Source organism: Micropterus dolomieu, linkage group LG06 (assembly GCF_021292245.1).
Source record: "Micropterus dolomieu isolate WLL.071019.BEF.003 ecotype Adirondacks linkage group LG06, ASM2129224v1, whole genome shotgun sequence".
Taxonomy (NCBI): Eukaryota; Metazoa; Chordata; class Actinopteri; order Centrarchiformes; family Centrarchidae; genus Micropterus; species Micropterus dolomieu.
Window position 1 is genome coordinate 8290927 of NC_060155.1, and position 26509 is coordinate 8317435.

The following is a 26509-nucleotide window of genomic DNA, read 5'->3' on the forward strand; positions in this document are numbered from 1 at the left end:
TAAATGATGAAACCAAGCCAAAAAAACACATTTTGTGACACATTTTGTGACACACTGACTGACGCCATCATCTTGTGACTTGAATTGAAATTCATCACACAGTTGTCCAGTCTCTGTGATCAGTGCTGCCAGTGTAGCTTAATTGTTCTTTGCTGAAGGAGAAGATCAGTTCCTCTTGTGACAGATTTGCCTGAAGGACTTAAACAGCTCCTTTCAGAAGGAGGAGCTCCTGAAGGCAATTCCCACTGAGGGGCAGATGAATTTAATACCAGATGCTGCCTCCTAACATCTGGAAAGACATGCCTTAAGAGTGGGGAAGGACCTCCCTGTAAAGCCTGACATGATAATAAATTGCTGACTCATACATTTGATGGTAGGATGTGCAGGATTTAGCCCTTCAGGTCCTAATGATGGATGGCTGTGCATGAGGATGGAGATCAGATGGAAGGCAGGGAAAGCGTAAAGTAGCTTCTCTACTACAGAAAGAACCACTCCAGAGACCTACAAAATGTATGCAAAAACAAGGATAGTGGGCTATTTTCTTCTCTTGAGGGCCTGGAAGATGCTGAGGCTTTGTCTTCTATGTCAGATGTAAACTCATTGTAAAGTTGTGCAATACAAGTGAGGCAGTTAATTTGTACATCTAAGCTGAAAAGTGGTGGAAATTTGAAAAATGTTGCATTTTGCAAAAACACGTTTACACTTGGCTAAGGTGGCCACTCATATGGCGTGAGACAGCTCCATGTCGCCCGGTTCTACCAAGCTACATGTAGTTTTCTTCCTTCTCTGAAAGAAGCAGCAGCAGCAGTAGCGTTGGTCTGGAAAACTTCTTTGTCATTACAGTGAGATTACCAAATGGTGGGAGTGATGGATGTAGTCCCAGCACTGCCATCATCTCACTAAAGGCAAAGCCCAGCCGTCCCCACAGCTGCATGTTAAGCACTGGCAATGAGGATCCACAGAGAGAACAGCCATGACGAGGAGTGGATAAAGTCATTCTTAGCTGTGTTGTTATTGAGCTGAAGAATCATGAATTATGTAATGGTGCCATTTCATGTGGTGCCAGTATCAGTAAGGTTGCATAGGGTCATCTTGATTGGCTAGGTAGGCTTATATACTTCCAGTGTAATAAGAGACAGTGAGGAGATGAAGAACTAGCATTGCAAAATGCAGTACCCTTCATCTCAAGGTGAACAGTTATATAATCTACCTTGGATGTTTTGTCCATCACTGACTAAAACACAAAGACTTGAAAAAGAGAGAGAGGAAAAAAGAGAAATGGACAATTTTCATTTTTTTTATTCTGCCATTTTATTTTCACCTTTTGGGTAAAACATGTATACATATAAAAAATTAAACAGCTACATTTCTTTCCAAAAACAGTGCCCCAGTTACTCAGGATAATCCACACAATACACCGAGTAACAGTGCCCCAGTTACTCAGGATAATCCACACAATACATCGTCAACATGTCAACAGTTTTCAAATTTCTTCTCCAGGGGAATTTAATTCCGATAAAAGTTTTTTTTTCTCTGGTGAACTGACCCTTTAAAATTATAATTTGGAAATGCTTTCCTCTCTGACTTCCTTGTTGCTTGCACACATTTGAATTGGTTCAGTACATCGTCACTGCAAATGAACTATGTGACTTCACACATCCAGTCATTGTAACACAAAGTGAGTCAGCTAGAGAGTCCACTCCAGGTAACCTTGTCAGGCATGTCTCTCTAACATCCACCACCTCTACGTACCTCCTAATTAGTACCCGATGAGCACACCGCACATCTAAGGGCAGTGCCGCTCTAGATCTCAATATAGATCCACTATCTTGACATCTACCATCTCCCCCCTCGGCTCCTTTTGTCTGCTCACCATGTTGCGAGCACCGAACACAGGCAAGCTCAGCTCAATATAATGCGTTGGAAGATAAAGGAACTGACTCCCTGCCATGCCAAATCTATCCAGAATGCTATTACGGTGCCATGGCAACAGATGAAGACATGCAGGCCTCTCTGGATGGGGGCACCGCTGGTTCACTCGTCTTCTCTGCTAGACTGACTGGCAGGAAAGCTCCACGGGGCTGCTATGGCAACAGACTGATCATATGCAGAAAGTGGCTGTTGGCTGCCACGGCAACATGGGGGCCAAGTAGTCCCCCCCCCAGGAAATTAGATTGACTTTGATAAGGCCTTGACCTCGGGCAGATTTTCAATATCGGTTTGCATCTTGTGGATTTTTGAAATGATGGAGAATGATGTTTCCACATCACTGTACGTGTGTGTGCATACATGTTTGCTTGTTGTACTAACAAAAGACAGGCAGAGAGTGATGCAATATGCCAGCCATACACCAAACTAGGCTATCCACTTGTGGGTTGACACTGAGCTTGCAACTTCTAAAATATGTAGTCTCAAACTACTGAAATATGTATGCCACATCTGCACCCAGGAACACTGTTTCTGAAGCCCTCTCACCAGCCTCTAACCAAGAGTACTACAGCAGCAGCCAGCTCAGAGGGCTGACACTGCAATCAAATCAAACTGTCAGGGGGATAGGAACAATGTCAGGAGCGCAGAGACATCTTACTATCTCCCGTCTCCCCTCCATCTGCATGAAAATGGAGGAAGTATGAGATATGGATTTGGCTCAGATGTGAGATCTCGACAGGGGCGCTTTTTGTATGTTGAGCTGGTCCAGTGATTGATTGTTCGCTCCCCCTTGGAAAACGCTCGATGACAGGGCTGCAACTGAAAGCAAAAAACTGAATTATTGGAAGTCAGCTCAAAACAGCTGCTGCATCATTCTCCAATAGAGGAACAAGGACGTAGGAATGATTGGGAGGTTTTAAATGATAAAAAATTTGAGATATTTTGAGATTTAGCCTGTTCGGAACATGTCAGTGGTGCAGAATAGAAAGCCACGAGGACAAGTGAAGACTTCAGCTCTCATGCAGATTTACAGTCCAGTCTGTGCAAAAAGGAAAGGGGGGAGGGGTGTCAGGAAGAGAAAAAGAGAGAAAAAAAGAGAATAATCCAGTCCCTGGAGATGGAAACAGACTGTTGTGCTCTAGTTGCTTCAGCTACCCTTTGACCCTTTGTGTGTGGATCTGCAGTTGCCTTGTGCTACATGTGTGCACGCGTGTGAGAATCTGCAGTGATGTATGTGACAGTGCTGGAGAGTTGTTTGCCTGCAATCCAGTGAGCATCTTGATTATGAGAAAATACGCCGCTTAAACTTTCATTGCTGTGACATTAATTATTCATTGGCTTATTCATTACACTGTTACATCAGCGCAGAGGAGACAGAGTGTGAGAAAATATTACATTCATGAATTTAATATGCATATACAGGATGGAGAAAAAGACCATTGCAATCTATATCTACATCTTTCAAAGTTGGAAGTGCTGAATGATTTGCATTACAATACAAACCTTACCTGTATGAAAACAAACCTGAAATATCAGCTCTTATCATCAACAAGTCTTTTCACATATTAAACTCTTTTATGAACTCCAGAATTCATGAAATATTGCTTTTGGGGAATAACATGTTCATTTATTTTATTGAATATGCATTTGCAAGCAGAGACTTAAGGCAAACTGTGTCTATAACAGAGTGAAGAGTGCTCCCCCCTAGCTGCTGTTGACTTTCACTGACATTGTGTGGCTCAGAGCTTTGCCTGCTCTACGCTGCCATCTCCTGGACATGTGATGACACAAAAGCAGTTCCAATACATTTGCAGCAGCAACCTTGCTCTTCTCATTTGCAGCTCATAAAAAATTCATTCTGAAATGTCATGCCTACCATCTTGGAAAATATTAAACTTGAGTCTTGCAAACTGATGTCTGAGATAAAAGTTAAACTCACTGTCACATTATAATTGAGGTTGTGGTACAAAGCTGTGAGTATCAATGAGTTTGTTCTCCATTTTAGACTGTCTCTTGTGGTCTTTTTCTCTCTTGTGGGTTGTTTTGAGACTCTCCGTGTCTCTTTGAAGTCGTTTTGAGTCACTTTGGTTAATATGAGTGACTCTGTGTCTCTTTGTGGTTGTTTTGAGTCTCATTGGTCATTATGAGTGGCTTTGTGTCTCTTTGAAGTTGTTTTGAGTCTCTTTGGTCATTATGAGTGGCTTTGTGTCTCTTTGTGGTTGTTTTGAGTCTCTTTGGTCATTATGAGTGGCTTTGTGTCTCTTTGAAGTTGTTTTGAGTCTCTTTGGTCATTATGAGTGGCTTTTTGTCTCTTTGTGGTTGTTTTGAGTCTCTTTGGTCATTATGAGTGGCTTTTTGTCTCTTTGTGGTTGTTTTGAGTCTCTTTGGTCATTATGAGTGGCTTTGTGTCTCTTTGTGGATATTTTGAATCTCTTTGGTCATTATTAGTGGCTTTGTGTCTCTTTGTGGTTGTTATGAGTCTCTTTGGACATTATGAGAGACTTTGATTCTCTTTGTGGCTGTTTTGTGTGGCTTTGAAGTCGTTTTGAGTCTCTGGTCCTTGCAAGTGTCTTTGTGTCTCTTTGTGGTTGCTTTGCATGTCTTTGTAGTAGTTTTAAGTCGCTTTATGGTATTTTTAAATTTCTTTTTATGGTTGTTTTGTGTCTCTGAAGTCGTTTTGAGTCTCTGGTCCTCGCAAGTGTCTTTGTGTCTCTTTGTGGACGTTTTGAGTCACACTGTGGTTTTTCTGTGTCTCTTGGAAGTTGATGAGAGTCTCTTTGAAGTCTTTTTTGCTTCTCTTTGTGGTTGTTTTAGCACAAACACAGGACATTATTCAAAATATGGCCCCTGAGAGCCCCCTGACACTTTGGGGTCTCTGGGAATGTGGCCGGTAGGCACATTCTGTAATTCATATATGCACACAGCAAACCATTTAGTTATATAATTATTGAAAATATCAACATGTACTGTGTTAAAGTCTTAAGCCCAGATGAATGACAGGGGGACAACACAATTAACTTTTCTTGGCTTTTCATTATTTTCTTTTACTTTGAGTAATATATATCTCTGATGCTCATTGCAGCCGACATAAATTACAGAGCAGCTCTCCATGCATGTGTCCATATGTTGTCTCCGTGCTTCTGGACTTCAGCTCAGGGAACATCTGGTGTGAACTCTCCCTGAAGCTCACCTCACATCAAGCCTCAGCAGCAGGAGCAGCTCCCCATCTCCTCCATCTCCCTTCCTTCCACACTCCCACTCATAGTGCTCCCCCGGTCTCCATGTGTGAACGGAGAAATAATTCAGCAGCAGTCCTGCAATGAAATATGAAACCATCCCTGGCGCCACATCGCCTGCAGCTCTGACCAGCCGGAACATTCTGTGAAGAGAAAAGATAAGACCTTCAGCTTCCATGAACATGTGCCAAAGAGTCATTCCTGCTGCCCAGCAGAGAGTCTTCAAGGCGCTGCTGCAGCCTGCATAGACAAACCAGTGCATTTGGAGCTAATAAAAGCCTAATATCACACTTTTTAAGAATTGGGATTCCAGTAGCTAAAAAGCTCTAAAAAGCTCTGAACCTGCAGTTGTTAATGCAAGAAATTTTTTTTGTTTTTTGTTACATAGTGAATTGCTAATTAGTCGTCCAAGGCTGTATTTCTGGGACTGAAGTGAATTGCCTAGAGATCCATGTTGTTTGCATAATATATGCTCAATTACAACACCCTATTATTTTTCAAGAGCAGCATAATACCAAACTGAAAAGCATCTTTTCACTGACCTCTTGTGGTTGAAAGCTTGCAGAATGTGGCCAGATGTGGGCTCTGTTGAACCTGATGCCCAGATGTCAGGTCAGGTCCCAGTAATACAGTAGTAGCAGTAGTGTCAGGTTTCACCTCTACATCACTGCAGCAAGACAACTTCAACCAGGAAAAATAAGAATTTCTTTACAAAGAGTGATGAAATTAGCTCCTACTGTTCTCATTTCGCTAAACAATCAGTGCAAATTAAATAAAGCCCCACAGAGGTCCATCAAACAATGTAAGCTGTGTCATTTCAATCCTTCCCACAGGGATGTTACAGACAGACAGTTAAAAAAATAAAATAAAAAATCAGTACTCTCAAGCTTATATGCAGGAATGTGACTGAAGGCTTGATTCTTTGGACGTTAGCCTTAAAATGTCTGGTGAATTAGCTGGAATGTTTGAGATTATCTCCTCTTTAGTGCTGCTGATGTGCCCTAAAGCAATGTGTGCACAGTTGAAAGAGCTATAATTCTTCTGTTGCTTTCAGGGTTTTAAACCCCAGTTTTATGACTGTTGGCAGTTGGAGCCATTGAATGGCTGATAAACCTGTAGGTTAATGAATGGTGTTTCCTCCTCCCTCATCACCACCATGGATGTGACCTTCAACAAGTCTGAACCCCGAAATGCTCCAGCAGAACGGCTTTTTGTCTGACAGATATTAAGGAGTACTTACTTAGTTAATTTCCTTCCTTTTTTCATTTTGAACACTTTTGTTAAAAATGTTCTGAAAAACGGCTTGCAAGAAGAAATGTTAAATAAATGAAAGAATGCACAGTAAGAAAACATGCAAGAAACAAATGTCCAAAAAAAATAACTTAAGCTAAAACAACAAGCTGCTGATTACTGCATTATATTTTTATATAACCTCACCTGCCACCTTAATGTTGTTTACCTTCATATTAATAAAGACATTTCCACCATAAATTGGTGCAAAAAATGTCTCCAGATTGCAGGAAATCAAATATTTAATGCTCAAAGTCTTCTGTGGGAAGACCCCCAGACCCCCCTCATTAATATATTTCAGCATCGAATATTTATTCAAAATACTGTTAAAATATATTCTCATCTCGTTCTTGTAACCGAATGTGCCGTCACACCCCTAATCTGAGCACTTATGTCTTCACCACTTTACAACACAAAGTGATGCCCCAACCAGCAAACTTTTGAAATGTTGAACTATAGTTGTTCTGCATGAAAGTTATGATTATGACAAGTTAGTACTTAGCATTAACAAATCTGAGACTAAATACCACGTAGAGCATTTTTCTTGCACAATAATTTAATAAATGAAAGGCAGGCAGACCACCCAAATAAAGTGTGATCTGTAAACAGGGGGAATCCCACGCCCCCCCATGCAAATCGCACCCTGCATGTATCATTGTACTTGTTAAATGTCTCAGTTAATTGCTTCCCTTCTGCTTATGCAGTTATTTTAGAAGAAAGTAGAAAAATCCAAATGACTAAGAAGGCACTTACCTGCACAGAGGCTCCGCCAGATTTGACTGATATTAGCGTTGTCCCATTTCATTATCATCAGTATTTACATACTGTGTATGTATATTAAGTTTTCACAAAATACTGTTTTTGCAGTTAGTATATAATAAATGTATGTACATTACATAACCTTTAAAAAAAAAATTCTAACAGGAAATAATCCAAGACTTGATGGATATCCATCAAATTAACTACGGACATATTTTGGAATGCCACTTTCACTTTAACTTTATAAACAGAAAACTAAATTTGTTTCCAAAGATGTAATACTATTTTGTTTTGTTTTCTGAGGTGTTCCCAGAGCTGTCAACCACCAATTAACAATGTATTTATTACTAAATGCCATTTATGCAATGCATTATGGGAGAACAGCACAACAGCACACTCAGAAATCAAGCAGATTTATTATGCAAGCTGATATTGGGAGTAGGTTTGTCACTTTTCCAGTGCAAACGCACTAGATCTTACACTACAAAGTGTAACTGACATACAAATTCTCCAGAAACCACAGAAACATTGTCCATTGTGTATTTACTTTTCCACCTCAAACAAGGCAGTTCACCTTCTTCTACGTTTAATTGTAAACTTGAAGAGCCACTTTGCTAATCAGCCCTCTGTGTATGATTTAAGTCTTTGTTACTGTGCTGCAGGTCCTTGACATGCTCAGGTCAGTCTTTGTTCTAACTCTGAAAACAAGCTCAAGTCTATTCAGGCTGATCACTCAGTATAAAGACTAAAAGCTAAGTGTCATCCAGGTTTATTCTGCATATTTTGATATAAAAATAATTTGTAAGAATATGACATGTCAAGAATGTTTTGAAAATGAGTGAGCGGATGTGCTAAATGAAAAGAAAATAAGATTTCTTCAAGTTTATACTGCTTGTGAATCTTATTTAAAAATGACAGGGAACAACTTCACAATATATAGCATGCCAATACAATACCACTTGCTACAGTCTCAAAGCTTTACAAGAGTTAAATAAACACCTCTCTAACATATTAAACATTTTATATAACCACCCTCATAGAGGTAGTATTTATTGCAGGGCTGCTGTATTAAATTACATATTACATATAATTACATATATTTATACAAGTGTTATACTACAAATTGTCATGAATTACATCAAAATAAAAATTGAAACTTAATTGAAGTGCAAGTGCCAACTGCACCCCTGCATTTATACTGTTCTGTTTAAAGGCGCCCTATTATAGCATCCTTAAAATAAGTATTTCTTATTTTATATACATACACAATATGATCTCAGTTGAATAAAATCATTGTCAGAATAATTTTGTTTTTTTTCAAGGAGTAAAAAAATATTTTAGCCTAATACCATTTCAACAACTCACTACCAACTTGTCTTATATGGACGCATGGTCAAGACACGTCGGCGTCAGTTTGTAACGCACTGGGGATCCCCATAGAGTGTAGTTCAACTCTGTGGGGGAAGCCCTGAAGCTTCAGATAAAGGTAGGTATATAATATTCAACAGAAAAGATTGGGTAAGGAGGTGGATGGGGGCCAGAAACCGGACTTTCAACCGGGAGACTGGTGTTTGTTTCCCGTGTGAAAGACAAACTCAACATGTTTGTTATGTTACTTAAATAAATGTTACGTAGCATTACGTAAATGTAACGTAGGTTACATAAATTGAATAAGTTACGCAAGTAATGTTACTTGACTTACGTTAACTGACAAACATAATTATTTTAACCCAAACCATATTTTCGTAACCCTAACCAGTTCTTTGTTGCCTAAACCTAACCAAATTGCAATGTTTCTTAACTTTAACAACGTGCCATTTCAAAATGGTGTTTTCACAGCGTTAACGTTTTATTTGGGAAGTCTAACCTGACGTTACATATTTATTGTTGCTAAAAAATAAAAAAAATATGCTAAAGAGGTACCCAAGGTGTGTAAAAGTGACGCCAAAGGGTCCTGACCAAGCGTCCATATGTGACGAGTCGGGAGTGAGAATGTGTTGGTCACAATGCATAATTTGTTTCTCTCACAGAAACTCTAATAAAATCTGCCATTAAGAGAAATTTACAGCATTTCTGCAAAGTCCCAAGTCAGGCGGTTTACCTGTCTGTGGTGTTGTTGTCCAATCAGGGTCCTGCATTGTGATTGTTCAACCTGTGATAGATTTAAAAATCATTCAACATATATGCTTCACACCAAACTATACCCATTTGAAAAAAAGCCATCATTCCTATCACAGACACAGTATAACTGAAGAAAAAGACCTAAAAAACTAATCAATACAGAAGTGATGGTGTTGTTCCAAATCTCTCCAGTAGATGTTCCCCTAATGTCATCTTTTCCAGCTTCACTCAGAAAAGAAGCAGACATAGATAATCCAATGTTTATATTGTAGATACATTTATATACTATCTTTTTTCTTTACAATGAAATTAATCTGTCACACAAGAGGACCAAAAAAAAAAAGCACACAATACAGTCATTAAACCAAACCTACAGAACCTATGATTGTCACTTACTGCAAGTCACAAAAAAAGTACATACTGTGAATAAATAATCTACAGAAATATGTACAATATGCACAACAAGAATTCAATGGAAGTGCAAATAAAGCTTTGGATCCCTGTACAGGAAATAAGGTAAGCAGATGTAGACTGAGCCAGCTGTCCCCAACATACAGAATGAAGCAATAATCATATAGAAGTCATACATTTACAGGACATTTAGTAACATTTAGGCTTTGAGCTCCTGCCTTTAATGACTTTTAATAATGAGCTGAGAAAAAACTGAAGTCAGAGAGAATAAAATGAAAACATTACATTATGTACAGTGTATCGCATTCCACGGAAAACTGGAAAGTATTTAATGCTTGTCGTCCAATGAGGATCAAGGCAACAACCACGGGACTACAGGCAGCTGAAAGAGATAGAGGCAGAGAGAAAGAGGGATCCAGAGAGGAGGCGACTCACCGTAGAGGGGAAAAAAACCCTCATTGTGTTCCTGCTGGCTTCCTTAGCCGGTACTGACAGAAACTGGCTGAGATATTTAACACTGTACAACTCTGCTACCTTTCCCATCTAGACCAACTGAAGACCAGAAGAACAGAGCTGGTCAGAGGAGCTGCATGTATAGTCGTGTGCGTACCTCGCTCCTGTCGTTTCAGTAACACACACACGCACACACACACACACCCACACACACTTAGCACAATGCACACATGTGAGCTGCAGTCTTTAAGTCTCTGGTGGGTTCAGTAGCTCCGAGTTACCCAGAGTTCAAGTACTCCAGTGCCACTTCATAACAAAACTTGTACTGGTCCTAGGAGAAAAAAAGAAACAGACAAAACATTAGAGAGATGTACATGGCCGCATCAACCTGCTGGGGGAACCTGGGGACAAAAAAACAGCAGCTGGGCCCCTCTAAGGGTCGGGCTATGCTGAGTCGGAACTAGTTCAATCATGTCGGAAGGCAAAAGTGTTAATGCTGATTCCGAATAGCCACACTGGAAGGCGGAGTGAAAAGTCGGACATCATAGAGAGGGGGGAGACGGAATGTCGTATAAATATGGGGATACCAGCCTGTCATTCCTGGAAACCATTGCACTAGGTTGTTCACACTCAAAGTGAAAGAAACTGCTGTATAATGAATGAAAAAAAGAGAGCAGACTGAAAGACGTGCAAACCCTGGCCCCCCTCTCACCTCAGCGCAGCTGGCCAATCACGATGTGAAGCGGGTGTGAATGTTGAATAGTTGGTTTTGAAAAGTTACAGAAATGGTCGACACAGACCATTACCATTACCATTATACTGGCAACTTTAAGCTCCCCGTCAACCGCCTCCGTACATTATATGACGTATTCCTATGCTGGAACACTTAAGAATCACTTAATAATAAACTTATTATTGCTTGTCAGGGTTAGTTTCCTGTCATGGAGATAAAAACGTGCAGATAGCATTTAATGATATTTCCTCTCTAATTTGTACAATAAGGACAACAACATTTCTGTGTAAATATTTCTGTGAATTAATTAATCAAATGGTTAAGATGTACAATATCTCAGTGCAGGTACCGGTAAAGTTGTGTATATTACTGACCACGGAGAAGGTAGAAATGAGTGATTATTTAAGGGGCAAGCCACCGATTTTACACACAAAGATTAATTTAATCTGTGCAGGGAGCACCACTCCACATGTGAAAACAGCTGTCTTCGGGATTATCTTGGTTTGGGCTTGGAAATGATCAATTTATGACAGATAGTCTGGGGGTGAGGAGTTTGAAAGAGGTGGGCGTTTTCCAGGCATGAAGAGTCAAATTAAAAGATGCTATTCGTTGCATGCAGGGAAATGTCGGATTCAGCTTGACCCATACTGAGGACAGGTAGGATAGCTTGGTCCCTTCTGTTTTGATTTCTTTTTAGTCTGTTTCTCATTCCAACTGGAAGTACAATAAATAGTTTGCAAGTATTAGATTAATATTAGATCTAATATGACAAAAGGGCTGCAGCAACACTGCTCACCAGTAGGTCCACCATGTTGGGTTTGTTGTTCCTTAGTGTTTTGACAGCGTGGAAAACATCCACAGAGCGCTGGTGTTGAAGCATCTCACACACAATGCTGATGGCACAAAATGTCCCACTGCGGCCGCCTCCATTCCTAGAGTTGTCACAAAGAAACCCAAGCATTAGAAAATTAAATATAATTTAACATTGAGTTGAATAAAATTGTGTTTAGAAAGGTTAGGGTTGACAATAAAGCTGCCAGAGGGGTGACGGGTTTCACAGTTTTGTGATGCAGTAAAGCTCTTCAGTCAGTAGGTGGAGATGTTTCATTTCTAATGCCAGCATTGAATGAACTTCCCTCTGCACTGAGTGTTGTGATAACTTACAGACAGTGGACCACTGTGCGTCCCTCGCCCCCGTCGTACTCTTCCTGCCATTTGTCCACCTGTCGAATCAGCTTGAGGAAGGAACGTTTGGACATGGGTGTGTCTCTGTACATGGGCCAGCCCAGGAACTGGAACTGCTGCACCATCCGGTAGCCGTCCTGAGGCTGGAGAGGAAGGACACACCGGTTATCCCAGGTTAACACACAGAGGGAGGGGGGAGGTTAATCGCTGCTGTGCAAAGATGCAATCGGACTGTAAAGATGCAGGGCTAAGCTAAGCCTCAATGGCGACAAGTAGGACAAGAGATGGATAAGGGCAGGGGGAGTCACTAAAGAGATGAATGCTCAGATAGACGGGTTGATAGATGAGCACCGTTACTGCTGGAGACAGACAGTTAAGCTCTAATATACAGACACTCTATATTACACTCAGAAACATCAATCAATACCACTGGCCAGTGATCATGTGTGATTAGACTGTGTTCCGCTTAACATGCCGGTGGTGCCTCTGCCGGTCAGAGGCTGTTACAACCCATTAATATGAGGAGCGATTATTGACAACTGCGGGTAGACTGTAGCGTTAAGGAGCTTACGCAGGTGACTGCAGGTGAAACTGGTGCGGGTCAGGACCATTTCTGTGCAGTGATGTCTCAAAGTTAAAGGGTCAGTTCACCCACACAACACAATAACACTGTAGTGGTGTCTTGCCATGTAAATAGTTTTGTTTTTATTTGCCCAAGTTGTGAGAGAACTGTCTCTGAGATGTCTTCCGCCACTCCAATAAAAAGTTGAATTTGGTTCGCTCACATAGTTGAAATACAAGTTTTAAAAAAACCTGTTTAACAACTTGTCTTTCCAGAATCAGTGTTCTTGTTACTCATTATGGATGGTCAAAACACTGCCAACTGCTTTCATTGGGACTACTTCTTCAGAAAAATAATTCTAATTATGTGTTACACAGCAATGTTTCTAAATTATCTTCAGCAGTGTTTCCCAATTTGGGGGCAATCCGTGATAAATAAAAGATGCATCTGAGCGGTCAAAGGATGATTAAAGTAAGAAGAAAGAAAAATATATTTATTTATTTTAAACAAATTTAGGTAGATTTTTTCTGACATTTCTTTAACTTTATAATTTTTTTTAAATACTGAGAAGGAAATACCAAGAAGGAAAGTTTCACCAATCATGTTCCCACTAAGGACTAGCATTCACAAGTACTGCTTTATTTTAGTGGGGCACACGGCAAAAATAGTTGGGAACCACTGATATAGAGCTCTGGTTCCCAACTTCTTTGCCTTATTCCCCTTTAAAACGAAGCACGTCTACAATTATCTAAGTAACAAGGAAATTGTTTCTAAAAAGACGGGTTGTGTATTGTGTTTTTTAGTATTTACTTGGCAGGATACCTCCCACTGCCAAGTGAGAAGATGTGTTTTATTTTAATTCAGATGAACCGACCCTAAGGTAGATAGATTTTCTACCAAAAAGGTGTTTGTTGAAGGAAAAGTCAGAGTGCAGCCTGGTTTCTACCTTTTTAACAACTCGTGAACATTTCTCAAGCCGTCTAAAAGACATGTGACTTGTGGCAATAACACCTCGGTCCAATCACTCGTGCAGTGGCATAGTTAAAGAACAGAACGACTCTGCACAGCTTGAATTGACAGGCCGGCGTATGAGTGGGATGTGTGAGGTGTGCTGTCACAGAATAAATTGGCTGTTGTGATCACCACAGGGAAGACAAGTTACAAAAGTTACAAAAAATGGGCAGCAGGGCAGAAGAACTACATGACATAAATTGAGTGTTTGTTATTTCCTCCTAAATAAATGATTTTCAGTTTGAAGCATGACCCTCGTGTGTCACCGTACCCGTGCCGCATTGTAGATCCGAAATATTCTGCTGATGATGTCCTCCTCCAAGTCAGCAGAGACGAACTCCACCTGGATGGGTCCATGGCGGTGGACTCCGTTTTCTGGCCAGTACTGTGGGCACAACTAAACAAAATAGGCACGTACACACACACACACACACACACACACACACACACACACACACACACACACACACACACACACACACACACACACACACAGGCAAAACAAAACAAAAACCCACAAGAAAAACAAAAGAAAATGGAAGATGATTCATTAGTTTAGGAATCTAACTATTCTATCTGAAACCGTGACATTGATTTCAACTCCTTACACATAGATGTTAAAAATGTTTCAGTGGAAATACAAAGTTTGAGGACATGAATTATAAGAAACAAGGTAGAGAGAAAGATGGGGACTAAATTAAATGAGAAGTACTTTCTTTTAAAAATATGAATTGCTTCTTCACTGTAGAACATTTAGACAAAAGCTGGAATGTTTTTTTGATAGACCAAACACTAAACACAGATGTGCTGTATGTACTATGACTGTGACTATCAAATGACCTTTGTTCAACAAATTACACCAAAATTCCTCAAAAACCTTGGCTAATTGTTCTTATCTCCTTAGAAAAAAACTAATTCTTCCTTTCTTAAAAGCTGTTTTTGAACTTATTTTTCAGCCTGAGAGAAAATCTGAGAATCTTCTCTGCGAAGAAAAAATATCATCAAAAGATGGTTGATTGAAAGATAATTAATTTACATTTATGATAGTGCATTCATTTACGCATTACTTTTACATTTAATTTGGATATTTATTTTAATTGATTATCCTTTTAGCATATTCAAATATAAGTCAAATATTATCAAATCTGTTCAAACTGTGCTATTATCCAATACGGGTAACTACTGGCTAAGCTTACCTAACTAACTAAGCCTTTGGAGGAACTAGGGGTCAACCATTTATCCATTACTTCTATATAATTGTGCTTATCCATTACTTTTAGTTAACTCAGCTAAAAGCTTACCTATCTACACTAAGGGTTTGGTTTGGTTTGAGCTTTTGAAAGGTTTAGATTTGCTGCTTTTCTCTGTTGTACATCATTGTAAATCAGATACTTTCGACTTTTGAAGTGTGGGACGGACAAAACAAGTTATTTGAAGATGTCAAGTTGGCTTCTAGGTAACACTGATAGCAATTTTCCATTATCTTTTCACAGTTTAAATTATACTGCAAAAATCCATAGTTAGCCCTAATTAAAAGTATTAGGAAGCAGTCATTGATAGTGTTATTGACTGCTCTGGAAGCAGCCTTGAAAAGTACAGAGGGAGAAATAAACCCCTGGGACAGCATCATAAGAGCCGCAAAATCTCCTCTATTGCCGCTCCTCAGGAGAGAAAGCCCAGTTAAGAACATGCACCTGCAGAGCACACCGACGGCCTCACAGCACTAAATTAGAGTAGTGGAAGTGTACACACACAGATGGACAGATTCTGCACTGACAGACATGTCTACATGCAGAGTCGTGAACAAACAAGGGGAAAAAAAGAGACTACCTGAGAAGAATGCAAATAACAGGCCTGAGTACAAGCATACAGATGGACAGACAAATATACACTCACTCTCTTTTTCTAACACACACAAAAAAAGCACAAACACATATACAGTCTCTGTGGCAGCAAAAGCACCACTTTCTAGCTTCCTCTGAGAGCCTGTCAAAACTTGACAAATTCAGCAGATGCAAAAACAAAGATGCTGATGGAGAAGATAGTAAACTACCATCTCCCTCGTCTCAATCTATGCGTGCTCCCCACCCTCCCTTCACACCTGTGCTGTTTCCTTGGCTGGCTGACTAGCTGGCTACAGTGAGAATATTGAATGAAAGGCCTTTTCTATCCAGCCAGTCAGTCAGTCACCCAGGGAAAGGGGATTTGGATGGGGAGAGCAGCCTGGCTTCAGGCTTTGATCCCTGGGTGTTATGACAGAGCCTCGGGCTGAGAAATCTGGATAGTCTCTTCCACAGGCCTGTCTCTCCATCGAGCCGCACTTTCATAGCAAATCCTCTTCCACTCCTCAGCATCTACCTCATTTCAAACATATTGTGTATATCCATATATGAGTTTGCAAGCACTAATACATTCCTTATATTTTTTGTCCTTGGGTTCATCATGGAAAAAGCAATCTTTCTCTGAATCCATCCCCACACTGTCCTTTTGTGCGACTTTATTAGATACAGATGTCTGATGAAAGGATCTGCTTCATCTGTCATCTGTTTACGAGTGCACTCCTTGCAATGTCCCTCGGGGGATTATTTTGTGTATTGTATGTGTGTGTACGTGTGTGTGTCTACGCACACATATCAGGTCGGGTTTACCTGGGCTGGGTCGACGTCATTGAGCATTACTATGGAAGTGCAGTGGTAGTCCAGCACCAATCTCCAGAAATCCTTCACTGTGTTTGGCAACGGGTGCTGGGTCACTATGAATGCAGAAGGCTGCTTGTAACTCTGGAGGAGAGGGAGGTAAATAGAAGAAGAAACTGTCACTAAACACACCGTATGCATATTATTTAGAATGTAAGCTGACAACACGAATAAACCAATAACCATTTTAAAATGACCTCCATCCTTTGACCTGCCTCAGGTGTTGAGCAGAGCGTTGTTTTCTAATGGAGATTCCATGTCTAGGGAGATTATATTAGGACACTGCACTTTTAATGTGGTTTCTGGCTCCCAAAGATAGCCCGGTGGTGACAGAGAGGATCCTGTACCTGATAGGTCACCTGCTCAATCCAGGCAAGAGCCAAAAAGTCCATCAGTGGACACGTGCTTTGTCAAGGTGTTCTTCGTCAGGTCCACCCTGAATAAATATCATACTTGAAAATTGATACACATTGCATTTATGTTTTTTTGTGTTGTCCTGTGGTGCATTTTAGTAATTGTGACAGAGAACACAGCTGTTAATTCAAGTCCATGTCAAGTCTCAGGTGTGTCCATGAGGGCTCGTTCGAATTATAATAAAAAAAACAATCCCACTTCAAGCTCGATTTAGTAGCTGTTCTGGAGCTTTTGGTCATATTGGATGATCTTCACGAGCAGATGGAGTTGGCAAGTTGTCATGAGATTGACATTGTTAGAATTTAGATTGTTTTGTGAACTGCTGTTTGCAAGGTTAAAAATTAACACGGAACCTTAACATTTAAGCCAACAGGGACAAGAAGTCCTTAATATGCTAAAAAATGTAAATGTCAAGAGCTCCATCTGCTCATGACGATCACAAGATAAGATTACAGCCTCCAGACTGTATTTTGTTGCCTTTCCCAAGGTCTGAAACTTTGGACCTTAACTCAACTGTTAACAATCTCTGTGATATATCTTTTAATGAATACTATAGGTGTAAACATTTTAAATTCAACAGGTGAAAACCTGAGATTTGTCTTATATGTCTGACTCAACTTCTCTTGTATATCAGCAAATTAGTTATAAATTTCAATAAACATAGTCCTTTTGTTTGTCTCTTTTGTGGTTGGCTGGCTGGGAAATGGGCAATATGCCTATTTTATATTATACACTGTTGTTTTTTTTATCTCTTGCAGTCTTGTGATGCTTGTCTCTTTACATCTCACTCATGTGGTGTGGTAACGTGAATGTTAGATCTAAAAGTCGTTGAACAATGGTTCAAGTCTCAAGATTATAGTTCTGCCTCAAGATATTTCCGGCACAGCAACAATGGATTTTCCAAAAAGGCATATATTTTATGCCTATATCTATTTACTTTCAGGTATTTATAAAACAGAAATCCATTGTATAAGAGGCTGAATTACAACCGTCACCACTCAGTAGCCTTCATAGACCATAATATTTTCCATTAACTGTCAAAGGCAAAATACCTGCTTTGACATCTCTAATTATCGTTTGACACGAAAAGCAACATGTGGGAAAATTTCAGCTCACACAGAGCAGGGCGGCAGCAATTTCCTGTCTTGTGACTCAGCGTAATTTCTTCACTTTAAAATTACAGCGATTCAATGAGCTAGAAGAATGCTGGAATGCTCCTTTAAGTGACCTTGTAATGAAATGCCAGTGAATATTCCAAAAAATTGGAAATGCTCTCCTGTCAGTGTTTGACACTTACATCCATGAGCGCAGCGTTGATGTAATTGGAGCTCTCCCCGTCGATGGTGATCAGGAAGGGGAGGCAGCGGTCTGGAGGAAGGACGTCCATGCAGCGGTTCTTCTCATGGTTCCTGGGCAGCAGGGCGATGCTGCAGTCTTCCACCCGCAGCGTGGGAGTCACCATATTCAGAGTCTGTCAGGGTTGAATCAGAATTACACACTGTCATACTGATGCAGGAAGGCAGGGACTTGGGTCTTGAGTGTGCTAATTATCTCCCAATATGGTAATTAACAATGCAATTCTTTAATCAGTTACATTAACGATAGCTCCGACTCCCCTGATGTGACTATGATGAAACTTAGGGGGGGGGATGCATCTCGTATAACTTTGATTGGTTCAATGAGGGGTGCTACTATTACACATTACACAAGCAAGGTGACATATTTGCTACTGATTGGCCCAGAGGGGGGCTGCACCATTCATCGAGAGACAACATGTTTACTGTTGTTTTGAACTTACCCTGCACTTGAGATAATGCTTTATTAGGGATTTGCATACAGTGATTTATTTGCCTTATTATTTTGAAATCTCCTTACCCTAAACTCCTCTTTTATGGGGCTGGAGTTGGTCTGCGGGTCCAGGCGGTTCATGTCGTAGTACACGGAGCGGAGCTGACTGGCAGGAATGGTGGTGTCGCCACAGAGACATGCCTCCAAAATGGCATCATGAATGAAGACATACTGCTCCTGCAAAAAACAGCATCCTCATTGCGGATCTGTTGGACTTCTAAGACTCATGATAACAGACAACATATGATTTTATTTTTTTCCAGCAGCAGCAGCAGCAGCAGCAGCAGCAGCAGAAATGTATGAGCCAGTGTTCCTCTGCATTTTTGCTAGAATTCAATGACCTTTCCACGACCTTACCATGATTATTCTTTACCCCTAAGGCAGATTCTGTGACTAATATTTGTCATTGTCTATGCTCAAAGGTTACATTACATATTTTTGCATTTTTTGGTAGTAAAAATTCCATGACATTTTGAAAACCTTAAAATATTTAGAGGCCTGGAAGAAGGTATTTTCTTAAATTCCCTGACCTTTTCAGGTTTTCCATGCCCCTATCAAATTTTGGTCACCTTAGCCAGGTTGAGATATCATCATTGTCACGACCAAGGCATGAACAAGGTTGACGTCTTAACAACAACAACAACAACCCCCGCTATCCCCAACTTCATGTGGAACCAAACTGGAAATTGCAACACATTTCCTCCTCCTCACATCAGTCAGTCAAGCAGTTGAAATGGTGACACAGCTTGAGGCTTGATACAAATCTATTCTGAAGTGACATTTTCAGCTGATGCTCCCTTGTCACTTTGGACCATAATCCGCACACATGCACAGGGGTCACAGATTTACAGATTTACAGAGAAGCATGTGTTGCCATTTGTTAAGTCTAGTGCAGAATGAGAACTGTTGATCTGAGAGTTTGACTAGCTTGGACTGGGTCAGCGGGTCAGTGGCAATGCGGTGCTCAAACCAGAACAGATTGATAGATGTTATCTGAGCTCATAAACTATAAACAACAACAAGGCTTTTCATTTCCGCAGACACATTAAACCACATTGGAGAGTTAGTGTCTGTCCACGGCTGAGGAGCCGTGACAACGAGTCTGAACACCTGCGAGGGAAAACACACACATACACTCACTTTGAAGGTCACTGAACTTCAGGAGAGTGACTCAGGGTGAACAACATTTGGTCTCCAGTTACTCAAATCCCAATTCGGACGTCAGCAATGAAACATTTGCCCATTAAGTCCAATGACGCCTGTGATTTAAAGGGAATTACGGTGAAATGATGCATCCAACGAGACTATGGACACCTCCAGATGGCCGGTGTTCAGGAAAGCGCAAAGTCCTTTGGTAGCCCACATTGGCATAAAGCTGGAGGATGAGCCAGGAATTTTTTTAGCCGCCATATTAGCTAAATGCTCTCAGTTACAAGCCTCTAAACCCTTTTATTATAGAATGTATTGCCAAAGCCCTTGTGTTTAGCATCCTGGGAAATAGTTAGGGTGTGTACTTCAGTGTATTTTGTGAGAAATGATTGTAAAAAATACCAAGCTGTAGGCATAAAAACATTTACTGTAAATATAAACATGATTCATGTGATATTTCAAGATTTAAAAGAAGCACTGGAGAGCATTTGACCTACAGCCATCAGATAGAGGTCAATTAAAATTTGGATAGTTAAGTTACATAATGAAATATATTCCCACAGTTTGAAAAATAAAACACTTGAACTTGCAATTGAAAATGACTGACAAAACATTTAATCTAATTATGGTGCATTTTTAAAGATAATGACCATCATCAGTCACGGTTAAACCCTTTACCAACTGGATCACTTATCCTGCAGAGTTAGTGACTAATAAATGTCAGGTAATGATTAATTTCTCCAGAAAATAATACATGTTTTTCAGGAAGAGAGCTCCTTTCTTTGCTATTAACTCTGAGCATTTGTTCTGAAGCACTAGAGAAGTGGGGTTTATGCCAAGAATTACTTTCAGATGCTAGTTAATCCACATTTGGTGGCAACAGCCTGTCAAGCTGCATCCTCACTGTTCCTTTTTCTGATGAGTCTCTCAGGACTGTGTGGGAACAGATTTATCGTACCTCAGTCTGGACCATGTTGACCCTCCGTGAGCGTAGCTCCCTCACGCAGTTGTAAATGTCCACCACACCCTCCCTCTCTGCCATGTCCAGCATGATGTCGATGACGATGAAGCAACCGGTCCGTCCCGCCCCCGCACTGCAGGAGAAAACACAGATTGGATACCTCAGGGGTGCAATAGAAAGCACTGTTTTTAAGTAAGTATAGCATTCTTAAAATATGACTGTAATAGCTAGGTTTTTCACAGGGTTATTCATTTCAGTGTGATGAGATCACTTTCTTAATGGTGTTTTTTTCACATCTCATCCGCTCTGCAGAGAAGATGATTGGCTGCTGTACGCCTCCAGGAGTCTGAGGTGAGCAGGAAAGATTGCAGCTGACTCCTCCCACCCTGGACACAAACTGTTTCATCAGGACCAAAACGTCTCGCCAGAAAACAGCTTCTTCCCATCTGTAGCTAGCCTCATTAACAAGGCCATTTCAATTAATGCAATTGTCTTTACACGTGTAAATATTATTTCATTTCATATCATGCACAAACCTGGCATATTGCACATATTTGTTGTTAATCGTTGTTATTCTGTATTTTTATATTTTGTCAATTTATATATTCATGTACACAATATCCTCTTCCATTGCAATACGTCTGCACAACACAAGTGAGTGATACACATGTAAATATCTGCCACATTGTTCTTTCTCTGCAAATAGTTGTATTATTTTTCTCTATTCTTTTATTATTCTGATATAACGTGCATCTGTTTATTCCATATTTATATATTTCTACATTTATTTATGTCAACTGTATGTTTGTCTACGTGTAGCACCTTATCACCAAAGCAAATTCCTTGCATGTGTAAAATATTACCTGCCAATAAAGCTCTTTCTGACTCAGATTTTTTTTTAATAGCCATATTTTAAAGGAATAATTCACAAAAAGCATTTTCTAACTTAATGCTAGTGGTATCTTTGACTGGGTTTTTCTTAAACCAGAAGTGAGACTGTGTAACTTTTCAAAAAAGAAACAACAAATGAGAAGTTGAACTCATGAGCAATTCAATACACTCAGGGGGTTGTAAAGTTAAAGCCTTAATTTGTTTGGTATAACCACTAGCATATGGTGGCTAATGTTAGCTTATGCTACATCTTTAGCTCTAAGATGAACACCAATGAACATTACTAAACCAGTTCAGTGACTTTACAGATCATCTCTACTTGTGCGACTGTAACATTATGTTTTCATTATGTTTTAGCATTTATTATTATCCCGTAGTTGCCACAGGCTGCTATTCATAAAAGTTACATAGCCTCACTTTAAGATAGAGATTTCCTCTTTTGCAGTCAATACTTTCTTAGGGACTATTTATTTGGTAAAAAGTTCTAATGTTGTCATCTCACAAGAATCTAACTGAGAAAATATGTTTTTTTTTTTTATATAAATTTGGTGAACTGATCTTTTAAGAACAAAACTTAAACTAAACTAAAAATATTTGACGTACTAACAGTAATAAGACAATTGTCACTCATGTCAGAGGAAATAGTGTTGTTCTTAACATTCTTTTTATTTCTAATAGGTTGATCTTTTTACTTTATGGTATGCCTCTAAAATATTGGCTATGATCTAATCTCCAGAATTCTGAGAACTACTAGTTTTTAATCTACGGACTGAATAAAACAATGGAGAACACTATCAACCACCTTGTAGGACAAATAACAGATACGCACAATAGCTAAACAGAGTGGTTAGACAGAGTAGAAACAAATGTATGAAACATTGGTCACTTCCACTGCACACCAACCTGCAGTGAACCACCATGGGCCCAGCATTGGTCAGGGTCTTGGACTTGACTCTCCTAATAAACCCAAGCAGGCCTGTGGCGTGATAGGGCACGCCGTGGTCTGGCCAGCCCGTGAAGTGAAACTGTCGGATCTCCCGGATCTCATGAGCCCCTCTCTGAGGAACAGAGTCATCATGTTAAACACACAAGGCACAGCAGAAGACGGCGGGTACGTGGTAAGTAGACAGACGAGTGTACAGACGATATGAGAGGTCCTTCTAAAGCAAATACAGAGCTGGATTGAATACAAACACACACTTCATGGGCAAAGCAGCCAAGGAGGGGTTGAGCAAAGTTTCCATTATCTAACAGCAAACAGGACGTTGAGTGCCGATGTAGTCTTATTTCTTTCCCTACTGCAGCACTTTTCAGTCATGCCTCGCCCATACAGAGATACAGGATTATACATTAGATACATAATCTGGGCACTGTGGATTTAACATAAAGAGCAGTTTGTGCGGTTTTAGTAAATTGGAATTTATGTTTACTTTTTAGGTAACCTATTGCTCTGCGTTTTAATGATTCACAGTTTAGTGTGAGTGTTTGGTATTTAACATTAATTAACCAATATTTTAAAATAAACAGTAGGAACAGCAGGTTAGAGAGGGTCTCAATGGGTACCACCGGGAAAGCTTTCATTGGATAAAGTAAACAGTACATGCCAACACTGTTGGGGGGAATGTGCTACTGTGAAATGCATTAGATTACTGTTTACATGGTCTGTTTCTGTTTGTATCATCTTTGAATTACTTACTTTTTAATGTTATTATGTGTGGCGTTGTAAATGATTATAAATAATGGCTTTAAAATCTAGAGTTATGTTTGTTATATAAAAAGTAAACAAATATGAGGAATAGTGAGTAGTTAAAAAAATGAGTTGTTTTAATCATGGGTACATTGAAACAGAACTAAGTCCTTTTTAATCAAGCCACAGTAGCAAAGAAACTTTTAAAGGTGAACTGGACCACTACACAACTACTCTCAAGGTGCTTATGAGCTAAGCACACACGCTAACTTCTTCAGCCAAACTTCTCAATGGCCAGAGGTTAAGGTCTAGTGCTGAGCTCTCCCAGGTGAGTCAATGTGCAGTTGGATGATACAGAAAAAGTGAGTGTTGCTTCAGATCTCTCAAGTGGACAATAGAGGTTAAAAAGTGTACCTTCTCTACAGCAAAGGTCCTGATGACGTACTCTGACAGCAGCTCAGTCTCTATCAGCGTCACCTTGATGTCTCTGTAGATCTCAGTATCATCAGGCCAGTACTTACAGCACTTCACCTGAGAGTGACAAAATCAAGTGTTTTGTAACCACATCCTCACAGACTGTATGCTAACTGCAATTCGCACTGCATTTGTGCACACACACACACACACACACACACACACACACACACACACACACACACACACACACACACACACACACACACACACACACACACACACGCACACACACACACACACGAACAATGTATTTGAATGTCTGGAAGTTGCAAGGCCATCATTTTTTTCCAATAAAAGATAATTGTCACATAACATTACCTCGCATTTGCCACCTGATATTTCAGTTTCTAAAGCATTTCTTTCAAGTCAAAATGAGATTCGCTTCGTATTAGTTTCGACCCCCGGTCAAGGATCTGCTGTAAATGGGAATCTTATGTATCGATGGAGAGCTCATTCTCACATTATTGCTTTTTCATTCTCACATCGATAATGTGAAAATGAGTCTAAAGGTAGACTGTACAGAACTCTGGAACAGAGCAGAAAAGGTACTGGAGGGGTGGGGGGGTGTTAGATTTGTCCACCTTACATTTTTACATTACATTTTTGACTACCAGTGCAGAGAAATAGGACAAAACATGAAAGAAATAGTGTACTTCAGTTGGATAAAGGGAGATATAATGACAATCCAATAATGATATGAAATAATAAACCCTCACCTGCTTAAAACAGATTTCCCAACAGAAATCTAAAACACCCCACTGGAAATATTACTTGTATTAGGTATCGTAAGAGTGCAAAATTACGCCCCGCCCTCCCTCCTCCCTCTCCCGTTCAATTAAACTGTTGATACTGAGGGAGTAAGGCTGGTAATAGAGATTGAGATCAGGGAGGTATATCAGAGAATGATAATTTTTGATGAGGGATAAGTGCGACATCAGCCACAACTAGATTCAATTTTCATTTCTGGAGTCTATGCGCTGATCAGGAATAAAATGAGATTTTGGTTTGTGGAGTGACAGACAGAGGGGTGACTTTAGGTCCCTCTCTCTGACACCCCGATGACTAATCCCAGATGACAATCACAAATCCACCGTCCGCTTCCAGCCAGATTGAATTAGGCAAAAGCCATTACCTTATTAGATCACTCTGAATCAGGCGCCTGGTTTGGGGGGAATTAGCCTTTGGGCTAAATTATGCCAGCATACACACAGATGTTCTTTTGCGTGAGCACACTTGTGAGTGTCTGACTGTGTGTACACAGCATTTGAAGTCATTCTCTCATGGATAAAGTGTATGGAAAAGAAGCACACAGCTTCACCTCATCACATACATCAGCACACTACCTTCTAAACCAAATCTCTCATACATCAAAGTACGCTGAGCGCCGCCCCTGTGTGTGAAACCAGCAGGGCAGAGGCTGTGCGTGTCTGTGCCAGGATTTCCCAGAGTTCATCAGCAACTGTGCCGAGCAGATGGCGCACTGTGATACAGCGGAGTGAGTTTATGGGGCCCTCAGTGGAGCCACCGTCACTGTGACCAACTGTGCCTACCGGCCGCCATTGGACAAGGATCATATAATAGACAGTTTGGGTGCCGGGGCCCACCGAGGACGGCGCCGCAGCTAAGCAGGTGTGGAGAAGGTGCAGGGCGGGGAGGGGTGGGCTCAGCTAGTGTAGAGGAACGGCCTAATGAGGTATCTAGAGATGGGCCCATGAATCATTATCAGCTCTGCTACATTTAAGCCCCACCAAAAATGCACATCAGCAAAATCAAGGTGTGCCACTGTTTAAGGGGCTTTCAGTGAGAATGTGTTTAAAATTCCTGGAGAAAAATCCCCTGGCAGTCAAAGCATTACACTGTATGTTAAGACCTTCATTTTCATTTTATTATAACCTAACCAGGAGGAACTACAGTGAGAGTTAAGTGGAACAAATTATGACTTAAATAGGGCTCTAGGTTTTTTTTTTATGAGGCAGCCCACATGCTGCATTGAACAAAAAGAAAGTCAAGGCTCTACCATTAGTTTAAGCATTATGAACCATCCACACCACTCAATAACAGTCCCCTTTTGTCCAATGAGGACAACATTAAGAGATGTTTCTGCTCAGAGGAGCCTGGTAGGAGCTGCTGGCTACAACCGAGTTTAATCTCCTGTTATAGAGCCACTCAGATGAAACGGTAGTCAGTTGCCTGGATGCCTCTTTGGTAATGAAGGCCATCAATCAGTTTCTTCTCACTTCTCACTGATCAGATAGATGGGAAAAGAGCTGGCGGCACGCGAGACCCATGCCTCACTAAGCCAGCGAGTATACGCAGGCACGCACACAGGCACGCACGCACGCAGGCAGGCAGGCAGGCATGCACGCACGCACACACACACACACAGAAACATTTGATGTTCAAAGACACATGCACAAAAAAAAAAAAAAGATGGCTCCGTTTGCCTTGAGATACAATAAGGCTGTCAGTCGACTGGGGGCAAGGTAATCTTATTTGAGATCTGCAGATTGAGCGAACGCGTAATTAATACCCACCCTGCCTACTTCCACCAGGTTGGTCACCATGACGATAGCTGCCGTGTTCTCCTGCCAGACCATCCTCCAGAAGTCAAAGACTGTCTCCTGCATGGGGCCTTAAAGAGTGAGAGAGACGGAAATGTTAATTTACCACAAAAAAACTAGGGAAAAGTTTTTTGA

General features: G+C 40.5%; 1 protein-coding gene across 8 annotated transcripts in view; it reads right to left on the reverse strand.

The window, feature by feature from the left end:
* Positions 1-9686: 9686 nt before the first annotated feature.
* Positions 9687-26509, reverse strand: part of ptprma (protein tyrosine phosphatase receptor type Ma) — a 157271-nt gene continuing 140448 nt past the window's right edge. For 6 of the 8 annotated variants that reach the window (XM_046052200.1, XM_046052206.1, XM_046052203.1 and 3 more), the window contains 11 exons: positions 26348-26445; positions 23751-23867; positions 22553-22707; positions 20756-20891; positions 18676-18825; positions 18098-18271; positions 16339-16470; positions 13962-14087; positions 12097-12260; positions 11729-11864; positions 9687-10530 (listed from right to left, as the gene is read on the reverse strand). In XM_046052200.1, coding sequence (XP_045908156.1) covers positions 10477-10530; positions 11729-11864; positions 12097-12260; positions 13962-14087; positions 16339-16470; positions 18098-18271; positions 18676-18825; positions 20756-20891; positions 22553-22707; positions 23751-23867; positions 26348-26445 — 1442 coding nt within the window. In that variant the 3' untranslated portion in view covers positions 9687-10476. Of the gene's footprint in view, positions 10531-11728; positions 11865-12096; positions 12261-13961; positions 14088-16338; positions 16471-16607; positions 16823-18097; positions 18272-18675; positions 18826-20755; positions 20892-22552; positions 22708-23750; positions 23868-26347; positions 26446-26509 lie in introns of those variants that run through there. The other 2 variants (XM_046052201.1, XM_046052205.1) reach the window with 2 other exon arrangements.